Source organism: Orycteropus afer, unplaced genomic scaffold, assembly GCF_000298275.1.
Source record: "Orycteropus afer afer isolate SDZICR_OR568_19922 unplaced genomic scaffold, OryAfe1.0 scaffold00417, whole genome shotgun sequence".
NCBI classification, from domain to species: Eukaryota; Metazoa; Chordata; class Mammalia; order Tubulidentata; family Orycteropodidae; genus Orycteropus; species Orycteropus afer.
This window is the reverse complement of record NW_006922004.1, coordinates 277,317-293,816: the sequence shown is the minus strand read 5'-3', so window position 1 is coordinate 293,816 and position 16,500 is coordinate 277,317. Positions and strand designations below refer to the sequence as shown.

General features: G+C 35.7%; 1 protein-coding gene across 1 annotated transcript in view; it reads left to right on the top strand.

Annotated features, from left to right (window-relative positions):
* Positions 1-16,500, top strand: part of LOC103208152 (sodium leak channel non-selective protein-like) — a 103,307-nt gene that overhangs the window by 9,429 nt on the left and 77,378 nt on the right. The window contains exon 2 of the mRNA XM_007953829.2: positions 7,242-7,424. Within this exon, the coding sequence (XP_007952020.2) occupies positions 7,242-7,424 (183 nt within the window). The remainder of the gene's footprint in view (positions 1-7,241; positions 7,425-16,500) is intronic.

Sequence of the window (16,500 nt, the reverse complement as noted above, 5' to 3'; positions counted from 1 at the left end):
GCCATCTTGCCGGAACTCCAATATATATATATTTTTTTATGACTTGTTCAATTTCTTCTTTTATTATGGGTGTGTTCAATTTTTCCACATCAGTCTGTGCTATTTTAGATAAGTAGTGTGTTTCTAGAAATCTATCCATTCTTCAGGATTTTAAGATTTGTTGGAGTACAGTTCATAGTATTTTGATATTATCCTTTTTATTTGAGCTTCCCTGTTGTGATGTCACACAATTCATTTCTTATTCATCTTGTTTGTATTCTCTCCCTCTTTTCCATTGTTAAGTTTGTCAATTTTATTAATCTTTTCAAAAAAAACTAACCTCTAGTCTTGTTTATTTTTTCCATTGTCTTTCTATTTCTTTTTCATTTATTCCTGCTTGAATCTGCTTGAATTTCTCCTTGTGATGTGGATATTTCCATAATGAGATAGGATATATGTACTTTGAGCACCCTGTCCATTGAAGGGGCGTTTATATAGGGGTGTGGCCTGCTTCCAGTATATATATGGACATCTTGGGAAAATGACAGAACCTTCTATGGATCTGGATCCTGTTGGTCTAAGTACAACTGACCATGAGTGAAAAATTCACTGTTGTGCATGGTGATCTGGAATTTGTCATCCACTGGAGTCAACAGCCAGTATAAAAAAATCCTCACTGCTGTTGAGTCGATTGAACTCATAGTGACCCCTCCATGGGTTTCCAAGGTTGTATCTATGGAAATAGATTGCCCAATCTTCCTTCTGAAAAGTGGCTGGTGGGCTTGAACCGCCAGACTTCTGGTTAGCAGTCAAATGCCTTAGCCACTACCTCATCAGTCCCTGCAGCTGCACGAGTTGGTAAAAGCCTCCAGTTTCACATTTGGTCGGGAACTTAGAACTTGCCAGCTTCTATAACTGTGTGAGCCATTTTCCTAAGATAATTTCCTCTCTCTATGTATAAGCTTTACTGGTTTTGCTTCTGTAGACAACCCAGCCTAACGCAGTTGTGTTTTCGTTCTCATTTGATTCAAGAAATTTTTTAATTTTGTTTTTTCTATTACCCAGTTGTTTTTGAGGAGGGTGTTATTCAGTTCCCATGTGTTTACTCTTTTTCCATTGATCTTTCTATTACTGATGTCTAATTTTATAGTATTGTGGTCTGCGAAGATGCTTTGCAGTATTACAATAATTTTAAATTTATTGAGGCTTGCTTTATGGCCTAACATATAGTCTATACTGGAGAATGTTCCATGTTCACTAGAAAATAATGTATATTGTGCTTTTGTTGGATGACATGCTCTGTAAATGTCTATAAGGTTAAGTTGGTGGATTGTATTGTTTAGTTCTTCTATGTCTTTGTTGAATTCTTTCCAGTTCTATCTTTCATTGAAAGTGGTGTATTAAAGTTTCCTACTATTACTGTAGGAGGTCTATTGGCATAGTGGTTAAGGCATTTGTCTTTTCAATTCAACTGAATTGAATCTTATTTATGTGTTTTGGGACTATTTCATTGGGTGCATAGGTATTTATTATGGTTATGTCCTCTTGTTCAATCAATCGTTTAATCATATAATGTCCTCCCTTGCCTCTTATGGTGATTTTTATCATAAAGTCAATGTTATCAGAAATTAATATTGCCACTCCTGTTATTTTTTTATTGCCATTTGCTTGATATGTTTCTAACCTTTGATTTTTAGTCTATATTTGTGTTTGTGTCTAAGGTGAGTCTCTTGTAGACAGCATATTGATAGATTATGTTTTCTTATCTAGTCTGCAGCTCTCCATGTCTTGAGTGGTCCATTTAATCTATTTACATTCAGTATAATTATCGACAAGTATGAATTTGTTGCTGTCATTTTGTTATACATTTTTTCATGGTGTTCCTAGTTTCTTTGTTCCATGTAATTTTCTGTGCTGAGCTCATTGTGTTTATGAATGGTGTCATCATTTCCTCCATTGCTACTGTTTTAGTATTTTCTAAATATTTGTGCCTGTCCTCTTTTTCATTTTGATGTGAGGGTTTATTATTTTTCTTTGAATTTACCCTGTGATTTATAATTTTCTTCCCAAGTTTACAGCAGTGTGGTCTATCTTACAACTGTCTTGACTTCCTCACCATTTAGATGTTCTGTAACTACACTATTTTTTCCCTCTTTTTGATTTGTAGTTGCCCACATTGGCCAACTGATGTCTCTGGTTCCCTGTTTACAGTCTTGTAAGATTATTTTACTTTGGATATTTCCAAAATTGGATTGGTTTCTGAGTTATGTCATCACGTGTGTTAATGGTCAGTTGTTGTTTCCTGTTGTTGGTTCTTTGTCCAAAGGACTTCCTTTAGCATGTCTTGTAAGGTTGGTCCTTTAATTTCTGTTTTTCTGGAAATGTCCTAATATCACCATCATATTTGAGGGACAATTTTTCTGAGTATATAATTCTTGATTGGAATTATGTTTTTAATTTCAGTGTTTTATATATATCATCTCATTGCCTTCTCTCCTGCATGGTTTATGCCAAAAATTCAGAGCTCAGTCTTACTGGTTGCTCTTTTAGGTAACTTTTTGCTTTCCTTATGATACTTCCAGGATTTTTTTCTTTGTCTTTGGTTTTGGTGAGTTTGATTATGATATGTCTTTGTGATTTTGGGGGGCATCTACTGCATTTGGGGTGCATTGAACTTCTTGAATGGATATATTCTTGTCTTTCATCATATCATGGAAAATTCTCTTCCAACAAACCTTTGACAATTCCTCCATGGTTTTATTTATCTCTTCCTGCTCTGGAATTCTGATTACACATTGGTTATTCTTCTTAATGGTGTCTCACATGAATCTTAGGTTTTCTTAATTTTCTTTTGATCTTTTTTTCTGATTCATCCCTTACTAAAGTAGTATTGAAGTATTTGTTTTCAATCTCACTGATTCTGTCTTCCACAATTTGATTCTACTCCTTTGTTCAATGTGTCACCTATTTCTGAAATTTTAGTATTACTCTTCTGGATTTCTATCTGTAGATTTTGTATCATTTTTAATTTTCCATTTATTTTGTCACTTTGTTCTTGTATTGTTATCTGAAATTATTTTAGGGTTTGGTCTGTGTATTCCTTAGTTTTGTCAGTGTTTTCCTTGATCTGTCTCTCACTCTGTTGAATGTACCTAAATATAATTCTTTTGAATTCCTTATCAGGGAGTTCCAATGCTGCTTCTTCCTTGGAGATGTTTTCTGAGTCTATATCCTGATCCCTTGCTTCTATTGCTTTATCTTGTTTCTTTGTATGGGCTGTGATGATCTGTTGTCTCTGAGACATTGTGACTTTGTTGTATTTATATTTAATTGGTGATTGTATGTTGGTGTCATTCACCAAGATTTTTTTTTTCTTTCTTTCTTTATTTATTTTTTTAATTTTTCTGAGTAAGAAGGGTACTGTGCTCCTCTATTTGCTTGTTGGCAGCACTTATGCACTCACCACTTGCCTTCTTTCCAGTCATCAGCCTCTAGTGTGGTTAACTGTGCTGTCCTCAGCATGTGCAGCCTATTCTTAAATCACTGGGATTAGAACATTGCTGCTTTAAATATCCAAAATGGCTACACTACTTGTAAATATTCCATATGACCACCCTCTAGGCAGCCAAACATTCATAGCTCAGTTTATCTCCTTCTTTGCTATTTCAACCTTTTAGTTATCAGCCACCAGTGTAGTTGTCTGCAGTCCTTTGCAAACAGGGTCAATTTTTAGGTGCCTGCCAAGGTCCTAATATCACTTGTAAATATTCAAACTAGCCATATTGTCAAGATAGCTGACACTCCACAGTTCCATTTCTGTCCTTATTCACAGTTTTCATTCAGGTGCTTTTACTAGTTGGTATTTAATCCACTTCTGTACCCTTCCTTTTATAGCTCAGGGCTCCAAGATTATCCTCTGTATCTATGTCAATTGCTTTCTTTTATTAGTTGAAGGGGGTCTGTGTAGCTTGTCTGTCTAGTCTGCCTTCTTACCAGAAGTCCCTGACTAACCTATTCTTAACCAACTTCCTTTACTTTCAATTCTCAACAGGCATGGATCTGTGAGAAGATAATCATACATTTGGAATTAAAAGTCTCCTTCTGAGATGCATGTTTTGACTGAAAATAAGGTTAATGAAATAGTAAATAGTGTCTCTGAAGAACTCTGTAACCCTCTCTGCCTAATTTAGCTTCTGAGAACTTGAGGGGAAGATCTATTATACCACTTATGCCATTGTTTATTAGACTATCTAACAGCCAGAAATAAGCCAAATGGCATATTTAGATAATTTTATAATACAATCAGGATAAACTTAATTATTAAACCTGTTGTTGTAGGTGAAATAATGAAATGAAAGGCACTGTTACCTCTCCCAGTGTTGTCTTTCCTCTAACCATGATTTACTTCTGCAACCCACATTTCCCTCCTGCTTTGTGATCATTGTCACATCCCTATTGACTGCACTATAAAATTAAAATGTGTAAATGTGTTAGTGTTGCATTCAAAGCTTTTTATATTCTGTCTCTAACTTTCTAGTACTTACTTATTTCTACATCTAGGCACTCAGTTTTCAACTAAAGGTCAATAGTTTGAACCCACCAGCGAATTCATGGTAGGAAAGATCTGGCTATCTTTTCATCTAAAGATTGTTAATATTGTTGTGTGCCTTAGAGTCAGTTCCAACTCATAGTGGCCCTGTAGGACAGAGTAGAAATGACCCACAATGTTTCCTAGTCTGTAATCTTTATTGGAGCAGATTTCCAGGTCTTTTTTCCTGTGGAAAAGCCGGTAGATTCAAACTTCTGAACTTCCAGTTAGCAGACTTTTCAATTAGCAGCCAAGGGCTAACTTGGCTCATTCTGAGCCAAGGCTCATTCTGTAAAGATTATATATATATATATGTAATAAAACTCATCCCCATTGAATTGATTCTGATTCATCACAGCCCTATAGGACAGAGTAGAATTCCCCCTTAGTGTTTCCAAGGCTATTATCTTTATGGAAACAGACTGACACATCTTTCTCCCGCAGAGTGGCTGATGGGTTCCAATTGCCGATGTTTCAGTTAGCAGCTGAACACTTAACCACTGGGCTACCAGATCTCCTTCTGTAAAATATTACAACCTAGGAAATCCTTTTGGGCAGTTCTACCTTGTCCTATAGGGTTGCTATGATTCAGGGTCAGCTCAACAGTACAAACATAGACCCTACAGTTGAACCTCATCGGTCAACTGCTGGTTCCTCCAACATGACTGGCTTCTTCACATTTGTTTCTTTTGCTCGTATTTTTCCCAGAAGGCTTTTTCCAGCTACTCTGATAAGTCAAATCCTCCTCACCCCTTAAGGCTGGAACATTTGTCACATGCACACTACCAAGTCTTCTCTGAAAGGTGACTCATTTCACCCTCCCCACCTCAGACACAGTGAATCTTTCCTCTCTGTAGCACTTACTCTTTTATATTTGTCTGTAAATATACTATATATATATATATATATATGTACATATACTACATTTATGTTTTGCTTATTAGACTGAAAAACAGTTACAGGTCACAAGTGTATTATTTCCATTTTTCTGACCTTGAAAAAGAGCTCAACATTATTTCTAACATATTCATGTTTACAAAAATGAATGGAATAGAGAGAGGAAAAAAAAAAAACACTAACATTTCATGATGTCTATCACATACATAGCTTTCTAAGAATTTCTGAAGAAGGCAGAAATACAGATGTGACCTCTGAAAGCCATGGTAGTGTCTGGCTGACACAGTAACTGGCCTAGAGTAGGTACTTTGTTACTCATCTTTGACATGATAAAGTTAGAACATAAACTTGCTAATTTTTAATTATGAGTATTTATCCAAATTTTAAAACTCATATTTGTTGTGGAAAAACCATCCTTTAAAGCTCTTTTGTGTGATTAGATTCTTTATTTTGGAGGTCCAGATGGGGCTGAATCTATACACTGATGTTTATTGAAGCACTTCAAAATTACATGAAAAGAAAATCAGGTCTGAAAATAAATTGAATTATCAGTGACATATATGGCATGGAATCTGTGGCATTCTTTCTTCATGCAAATATTACAATTGTAGCCTATAAGTACCCAAGTCTCCTCAAATTCTGATAGGTTTTTTTTTTCCTATTTTGAGTACTTATATTTTATGTAGCTGCAGAATCCATCTATTACAAAACTAAAACAGTTATTGTCAGGGGATTATAATACTAAAGAATGAATATGACTCATATATATCCAGAATAGTTTATAAATCATATGAACTATATTCAGGAACTGTGTAACTTTTTACTGGGCTTCAATAAAAATTAATTAATTAGTAATATTAATCATATGGGGTTAGCATTTAGATATAATTGAATATTTTTTATCCTAGGTACTAATAGTCATAATAAAATACCACATGTGAATGATTATGCACATTCACACAATTATTCTTTTAATCCTTACTTCTTTTTTATGGGGTTAAGGGACACCTTCAGACAGCTAGTAAGTAACATAGAAATTTACAGTGGAAAGTTAGAAAAGACATCCCAGCTCAATTTATACAAAATATGTTCTCCAAAATAAAGGTGAAAGTCCATTTATTATATTTTAATATGGGTAAAGTCAGATTTTAAAAATTTATTTTTCATACTAGGATGTTACATATAAGTTACAAAGATAAAGGAAACCCTACATATGAGAAATATCATACATCAATTAATTTAGAAAGCATTTGTGATATATGTCAGGCCAATGTGCTAGATAACAATGTACAGTAAAGATAGTATGGTTCACAATTCTAGGTGCTCATAATACATAAAAAAAGGTATAAAAAGAATAGCAATTCAAATTTCTATATGAATAAGTTGCTAACACATATCTTATTTGAATTGGAGTCATCCTATATTGTGGTATGATATACTGGAAGGTTTTGAGAATTTGGGGTGGCTCATACAGTTTCACATCCAAAGTTTGGCTCTTATTCATGTATGAGCACGGAAAAAGATTACCTAACCTTTCTGTGTCTCAGTGTGTTCATATGGAAAATAGCTTGCTTGGCAATTAAACAATATCAAATAAGTGAAATAATTTCATGCATTATATGTACTTAACCAACATTAGCTTCCTTCTTCCTCTCTGCTACATTGGTGAAACATTTTAATTGTAGTCTTATAATGTTTTCTTAACAGTGTGGTTTATAATACAGGTTTAAGATATCACTTTATGGTGTCAAATACTAACTTTGACCCATCATTGCAGTGGGTTCATTCTTTGCTGCGCATCTGTGCCATCATCAGTGTCATTTCTGTCTGTATGAACACTCCAATGACATTTGAACACTATCCTCCTCTTCAGTATGTGACCTTTACTTTGGACACTTTATTGATGTTTCTCTACACAGCAGAGATGATAGCAAAAATGCACATTCGTGGTATCATCAAGGTGAGTGATTTCATGTTATTTAAGCTTATAGCCAATATGTATTATAGAATTTTATCAATTGATATTATCTTCATATTAATTTCAGTGAAACTAAACATCTCATTACTTTTGAATATTGAAGTCTTTTAAAAATCATAACTCTTATTGGTGAAAATATGGTATCTAAGAATGTTAAAATTGTATAGGGTGAACAGCTTTGGGCTATCTATAAAGAACTAGAAGGTCAGATTCCCTACTTTGTGAGGGCCATGGCAGTGTCTATCTTGTCATCTAAAAAGAACCCCAACAATTGGTACAACCACTGTTCCAAAGTAGGCATTTTATTATTTGTTTACTTATGTTATGATTAAGTGAGAGAAGGAAGTGATATTCAGCAGAATGTTAGTAAACTGAGGTGTTTTAAAAAGGTATACAAAGGAATACAAAGAAAGGACAGGAGTTGGAAAGGAATTCAGAGACTATAAGAAAAGGAACATAAACCATGGAGTTGGCACCATCAGGAGACAAAAAAAAAAAAAAAAGGAAAGAAAGAAAAGTTCTGTCACAGGATATCTCTTCCTTCTCTACCACTAACTTTCACAAGGTTAAAAATATGCAGTTGATGCTGTTCCTAATGTGTTTCAAAGTGTATAATTTAGAGAGATAGTTGTACAACAAAACAGCAGTATAGACTTTAGAGTCTAACAAATGACAGATTTGAATCAAACCCTGTCCTGTTTACTAGCTGTATCAATGTGGTAGTTAAGGTTGTGTCAACTTATCTGGCTCTGTTTTTGAGTGGCTGGGAAGCTGGATATAGTTATTTCCCAGGATGAGACTGGTAATCAACTCCATGGTCAAATCTACTGTGAGTAGCTGAATAGTTGCCATTGGGATGTGGTCTGCTCCCAGTATATGGGACTCTTAACGAATGGTCTGTATCTTCGGCATACTTGAATGCTGCATGTAGCCGAGTTGTTATTCAACAACCTGCCATGTTAACTGCCTTTCTTGGGATTATTAATGGACTTGAATCAATGGCTTGCCCTATGTTTTGGTAATATTGGGACTGTGCCATTTTATTTGTTGACCTTGGGCTTGTCAGCCTCAGCATCCAGCAGCTGCCTGAGCATCTGTGAGCTGTGAGCAAGAGGCAGAGCTGAAGCCAAAGGTCAAGAGACTTTCACCCATTTCCTAGACCCTGGCTGGCACTTTGAACTCTGCCTTCTAGCTTCCAAAACTGTAAGAGTTCATTAAAGCCACCCATTTGTGGCATTTTCTATTAGAGCAGCATGAAATAACCAAAACAATCAGCTTCTCAAGTTAGGTAATTTTGGTGGAAAAGTATCTCATTCTGTAAGAATTTTGAAAATGTAATGAAAATGTAAAACACACAAAGATTAGTCATTTTGTTGCTTAATTTATTGTGTGATCAATGTGTTACTGTGATTAGTTTTTGTTATTATGGAATTTTCTTATGCATGCAAAAGTAGAGATTATAGTTGTAACGAACCCTCATAACTCTCAATATCAAAAATTATCAATATTTGGCTAATTTTCTTTCATTTTAAAGCACATCTGAGAAAATAATTCTTTATGTATTACTGACTGATAAAAGCTTCCTTCTTCCCATGTTATTATCATATAACTACTATATATTAAAGTCTAGCAAATTATTAGTACTTTCTTAGGATAGGCTAATACCTAATCTGTATATATATATTTTCTCAGTTGTCTCAAATATTTCTTTTTATAGTTGATTTATTTGAATCAAGACTCAAAGTTCACCCATCACATTTGTTATATGTTTAACTCTTCCTTTTAATTATCTCATCCCTCCAATTTATTTTTCTAAGTCATTAATCCATTAGGGAAAATGTGTCTTTTTAAAGAACCCCCTGGAATTCTAGATTTGGCTGATTGTATGCTCATGATGCCATTTGGTTGTTTTTATATATTCTTTGTGCTATTTTGTATTTTAACCAGGGACATATGCAAGTACCGTTTTCCCACAAGGTCACCAACAGAATATGTTTTCAAACTTTTGGATATTTCCCAATATAATAGATGGGAAATGCTAACACTTTGTAGCTTTGATTTGTAGTACTTTTTGAGATGAGGCTGAGCATGATTTTATGTATATAAAGGCCATTTTTAAGTTACTAAATTTTTTTCCTTAACTTTGGAATTCTGAAACTTTCTTTATTCTCTTTACTCTTGTGTCTTCCCAGTGATTTCTTCTGCCCATGATCATGTCATGCTGCCTTTCCCCTTATTAGATATTGCTTTTCTCCCCACCCCCCCTTTACCACATGTGGGAGCTCTGGTGGAGTAGTGCCTGAGGCATTTGACTGCTAACCAGAAGTCTGGCAGTTCAAACCCACCAGCAACTCCTGGTTGGGCAAGCTACTTCCATAGTGCTACCACCTCAGAAACCCAAGGAGGGGTCGCTATGAGTCCAATCTGACTTGATAGCAGTGAGTTTCGTTTTTTGTTTTTTACTACATGTCTATTTGCTAATGATTTATCTTCATTTCTGATCCCATTCTTGGTAACCATCAAAGAATGTTTCTGTGTGTAAACCTTTCTTTGACTTTTGATAATAGTGGTCTTACACAAATTTGTCCTTTTGCTATTGACTTATTTCACTCAGTATAATGTCCTCCAGGTTCATCCATGTTTTGAGGTGTTTCTTAGACTCTTCATTATTCTTTTCATTGCATAGTATTATATTGCATATATGTACCATAGTTTGTTTATTAATTCATCCAATGATGGGTACTTAGGTTGTTTCCATTTTTATGTATTGTGAATAATGTAATGGTGAACATAGGTCTGCATATATCTGTTAGTGTCATGACTTATTTCTCTAGGCTATATACAAAGTAGTGAGTTTGCTGGGTCTTATGGTATTTCTAGTTCTAATATTATAAAGAAGCACCATACTCTTTTTTTCACACTGGTTGTATCACTTTACAAACCCACCAGCAGTATGACAGAGTTCCATATTTTCAACACCCTCACCAGAATTTGTTTCTGTTTGTTTGTTTTACTTTGTTGTTATTGTTGGGGTGAGATGATATCTCACTGTTGTTTTCATTTGCATCTCTCTAATGGCCAACTGATTGAAAGAGATACGTATTTGCACTCATTCCAAAGTAACGTGATCCAACAGAATGTATAAATTATCAAACAATATCATTACTATCATACTACACACACACACACACACACACACACAACTCACTGCCATCAAGTTGATTTGACTCAGAGCAACTCCTCCTTAAGTTTCCGAGGCAGTGTCTCTACAGAAGTAGATTGCCCAAATCTTCTTTCCAGGGAGTGGCTGGTGGGTTTGAACTGCCAGCCTTCTGGTTAGAAGTCAAATGTCTTAGGCACTAGGCCACCAGAGCTCTCATTACTATCCCATCACTATCATGTTGTTGTCCAAAGATAATTCAAAAATGGTTGCAGCACTATATTTATAGAGAACTTCCAGAAATTCAAGCTGGATTCACAAAAGGACATGGAACAAGGGATATATATCATTGCTGATGTCAGATGGATCTTGGTTATCAGAAAGATGTTTACCTGTGTTTTTATTGACTATGCAAAGGCATTTGACTGTGTGAATCGTAACAAATTGTGGGTGACATTACAAAGAATGGGAACTCCATACCACTTAATTGTGCTCATGAGGAACCTGTGCAAAGATCAAATGGCTGTTATTCAAATAGAAAGAGGGGATACTGCGTGGTTTACAATGAGGAAGAGAGTGTCAGGGTTGTATCCTTTCGTCACGCTTATTCAGTGTATATACTGAGAAAATAATCCGAGAAGCTAGACTACATGAAGAGGAACGTGGCATCAGGATAAGAAGAAAACTCATTAACAACCTGCAATATGCAGAGGACACAGCCTTACTTGATGAAAATGAAGATGACTTGAAGCACTTATTGTTGAAGATCAAAGATTACAGACTTCAATATGTATTACACCTAAACATAAAGGAAACAAAACTCCTCATAACTGAACAAATAAACAACATCACAATAAATGTAGAAAAGACTGACATCAGCTATATCATTTTACTTGGATCCGCAATCAATACCCATGAAGCAGCAGTCAAAAAATAAGACTTCATATTGTACTGGGCAAATCTGCTGCAAAAGATCTCTTCAAAATGTTAAAAAGCAAAGATGTCATTTTGAAGACAAATGTGTCCCTAACCCAAGCCATAGTCTTTTCAATCACCTATTTTTTTTTCATATGAATGCAAAAGCTGGACAATGAATAAGGAAGATTGAAGAAAAATAGATGCCTTTGAATTATGGTGTTGGCATAGAATACTGAAAATAGTAAGAATGAACAAATCCTGGAAAGCATGCAGCCAGAATACTCCTTAGAAGTGAGAATGACTAGACTTCGTCTCACCTAGTTTGGTCATGTTGTCAGAAGGGACCATTCCTTGGAGAAGGGTATCATGGTTGGTAAAGTAGAGGACCAGCAAAAAAGGGGAAGATCCCCAAGATGGATTGACAATAGGCTCAAGTATAGCAAGGAATGTGAGGATAATACATGGCTGGGCAGTGTTTCATTCTTTTGTACATGGGGTTGCTATGAGTTGGATTCTATTCAATGGCACCTAACAATAACAATAGCTAATAATCAAGAGTTTTTCTTCCTGTGTTTGTTGGTCACCTCTACATCTTCATTGGTGAAGTATCTGTTTATGTCCTCTGCCCATTTTTAATTGGACTGTTTGTCTTCTAGTTGTTTAGGTGTTGAACTTTTCTATAAATTTTAGAGATTAATCCCTTGTCAGATATATTGTTGCCATTTTTTTTTTTTTTTTTGCCAGTCTCTTTTTACTCTTTGGAAATGTCTTTTCATGTGCATAACTTTAACTTTTAGGAAGTCCCAGTCATCTAATTTATCTTCTACTGTTTATGTATTTTTGGTTATGCTTGATAGATTTTATGTCGTAAATTAAAGATTTTTTAAATTTGCCCTATTTTTTCTCTGATGATCTATATAGTTTCAGGTTTTACACTTAGATCTTTGATCCATTTTGAGTTAGTGTTTGTATATGGTGTCAGATATGGATCTTGTTTCAGTTTTCTGCAAATGGATATACAGTTTTGCCAGCATCATCTATTAAAGAGACAGTGTCTATTTCACAATTAACGGACTTTGGCCCTTTGTTGAAGATCAGCTGTCCTGAAGTGAACAGATTTGTCTCCAGATTCTGAATTCTGTTGCATTGATCTATGTGTCTGCTGATGTGCCAATACCAGGCTATTTTGACTATTGTGGCTGTACAGTAAGTTTTGAGGTCTGGGAGTGTGAGGCCTCCCATTTCTTTATTCTTCTTCTTTAGTAATCCTTTGCTTATCTGGAGTCTTTTCACTTTCTAAATAAAGTTAATGATTAGGTTTTTTTGTCTCTTTAAAGAATGATGATGGAATCAGAATCAGGATTGCATTATATCTCTAGATTGCTTTGAGTAGTAGTGACATTTTCACAATGTTAAGTCTTCCTATCCATGAACATGGTATATTTTTCTATGCATGTATGTCTCTTGTAGTAGTGTTTTATAATTTTCCTTGAATAATCTTTTGTGTCTCTAGTTATTTTTCTTCATAAATGCTTCATGTTTTGGGTAGCTATTATAAATGGTATGGTTTCCTGATATCCTTTTGAGAGTTCTCTTTTTGTATGTTGATCTTGTAACCAGACTCTTGGCTGAATTCTATTAGTTCTAGAAGCTTTCTTATTGACTGTCTGGGCTTTTCTATGTATAGGATCATATCATCTGTGACTAGAGATGGTTTTACTTCTTGCTTACCAATTTTGATGGCTTTTATTCCCCTTTCTTGCATTATTGCTCTGGTGAGGACTTCTAATACAGTGTTGAATATGAGCGGTAACAGAGGGCATGCTTGCCTAGTGCCTATTCCCAGGGGGATTGCTTTCAGTTTCTCTCCATTAAAAATAATGTTAGCATTTGTTTTCGGTATATGTCCACAATTATGTCAAGGATTTTCCCTGTAGTCCTATAATGCTGAGAATTTTTACCAGGAATATGTGTTGGATTTGATCAAATGATTTTTTTTCTGCATTAATTAAAACAATTATGTCATTTTTTTTCCTTTGTTTTATTTATTCAGTGGATCACATTGAGTTTTTTCCTAATGTTGAGCCATCCTTGCATATCTGGTATGAATCCCACTTGGTCATGATACATCATTTTTTTAAAAAAAAATTATCTTGAATTCTATTGGCTAGCATCTTGTTAAGAATTTGAGAGATAGTGGTCTATAATTCTTTTTTTTTTTTTTTTTTTAGTGGTTTCTCTGCCTAGTTTAGTAGCAGGGTTATGCTTGCTTCAAAGAATGAATTTGATGTTATTCCATCCTTTTCTATGTTCTGGAATAGTCTGATTAGAATTGGTGTCTGTTCTCTATGAAAGTTTGGTGGCATTCTCCAATGAAGCCATCTGGATTTTGTTGTTGTTGTTGTTCTTGGGAGATTTTTTTATGACCTATTTAATTTCTTCTTTTGCAATGGTCTGTTCAAATTTTCTCTCTCAGACTGTGTTAGTTTAGGTAAGTACTGTTTTCCTAGAAATTTATCCATTTCTTCTAGGTTTTCAAATTTGTTGGAGTACAATTCTTCAATACTATTCTGTTATTATACTTTTAAATTCAGTTGGTTCTGTTGTAATGTTGTCTATTTCATCTCTTATACATGTTATTTAGGAGCAGCAGGGATCCAGGTAAGGGGAGGGACCCAGTCCCCACCCCCAAGAGGTAGGAAAGTGAGGGAAAGAAAATCTGGGTACCAGACTGACCCAGAAGCAGTAGCAGGAATCCAGGTAATGGGAGGGACCCAGTCCCCATCCCCAAGAGGCAGGAAAGTGGGGGAAAGAAAAACTGGGTGCCCAGACTGACCCAGAAGCAGTAGCAGGGATCCATGTAAGGGGAGGGTGGAGAGGTATTGAACAGCTAAGGGAGACAAACTTGTCTGTCAGTCACTGTGGTGGCTTGTGCATTGCTATGAAGCTTGAGGCTGTGCCACCAGTGTGTCAAATGCCAGCAGGTTTGCACAGGGTACACAGGTTTCAATGCAGCTTACAGACTGAGACAGACTAGGAAGAAGGAAGAGGCCATCCACTTCTCAAAGAATTGGCTAGGGAAAACCTTATGAATAGCAGAGAAACATTGTCTGATACATTGCTGCACATCTATACAAATAGCCCAGAAGCTGTCCAATACAGTGCAGGAGGATGAGCCCGTTAGGTCACAAAGCTCTCAAAACATGACTGAGAAAAAACTGCATCATCAGATTAGAACGGCCTTACTGATGTGGATAAAGTAAAGCTTTCTAGACCTCCATTTGCTGACACGACATGACTCAAACTGAGGAGATACAGCTTCAAACATCCATTAATAATCAGAACATGGAATGTGTGATGAATTTAGGAAAATTGGAAGTTGTCAAAAATAAAATAGAAGGCATAAAAATTGATAACCTAGGCATTAGTGAGCTGAAATGAACCGGTTTTGGCCATTCTGAATCAGACAACCATATGATCTACCATGCTGCGAATAACAATTTGAAGAGGAATGGCTTGGCATTCATCATCACAAAGGATGTTTCAAGATCTGTCCTGAAATACAATGCTGTCATTGATAGGATAATATCCAAATGCCTACAAGGAAGACCAGTTAATATGACTTATTCAAGTTTATGCACCAACCACCAAAGCCAAAGATCAGGAAATGGAAGATTTTTATCAACTTCTGCAGTCTGAAATTGACCGAATGTGCACTCAAGATGTGTTAATTATCACTGGTAACTGTAATGCAAAAGTTAGAAACTAAAAAGAATAACTAGTTGGAAAATTTGGCCTTGGTGACAGAAATAAATACCTTTATTCAGTAACAACTGGTGGCTATACACATGGACTTTGCCAGATGGAGTACAGAGCAATCAGATTGACTATATCTGTGGCAAGAGGTGACAGAGAAACTCACTATCTTCAGCCAAAACAAGGCCAGGAGCTGATCGTGGAACAGACCATTAACGGTTCATATGCAAGTTCAAGTTCAAGTTGAGGACAATTAAAATAAGTCCACAAGAGCCAAAATATGACCTTGAATATACGTCTCCTGAATTTAGAGACCATCTAAAGAATATATTTGATGTATTGACACCAATGACCAAAAACAGGAAGAATTGTGAGATGAGATCAAGAACATCATCTATGAAAAAAGCAAGAGATCGTTAAAAAGACAAGACAAGAAAAAAAGACCAAAATAGATGTCAGAAAAGACTCTGAAACTTGCCCTTGAGCACAGAGTAGCTAAAGCAAATGGAAGAATGGAAGAACTGACAAGATAAAGGAGCTGAACAGAAGATTTCAAAGAGCAGCTTGAGTAGACAAAGACAATTACTATAATGAAATGTGAGAAGACTTGGAGTTAGAAACCCAAAAGAGAAAAACACACTCAGCAGTCCTCAAGCTGAAAGAACTGAGGAAAAAAATTAAGCTTTGAGTTGTAATATTGAAAGATTCTGTGGGCAAAATATTGAATGATGCAAGAAGCATCAAAGAAGATGGAAGGAATACACAGAGTCACTGTACCAAAAAGAACTGGTCAATCTTCATCCATTTCAGGAGGTGGCATATGTTCAAGAGCCAGTGGTATTGAGGGAAGAGGTTGAAGCTGTGCTGAAGGAATTGGTGAGGAGTAAGGCTCCAGGAATTGATGGAATACCCATTGAGATGTTTCAACATACAGATGCCCCGGTGGAGGCACTCACTCGATTATGTCAAGAGATTTGGAAGACAGCTACCTGGATAACTGACTGGAAAAGATCCATATTTGTACTCATTCCAAAGAAAGGTGATCCGACAGAATGTGGAAATTATCAAACAATATCATTAATATTGCATGCAAGTAAAATCTTACTGAAGATAATTCAGAAACAGCTTTGGCAGTATATTGACAGAGAACTTCCAGAGGTGCAAGCTGGATTCAGAAGAGGACATGGAACAAGGGATATCATTGCTGATGTCAGATGGATCTTG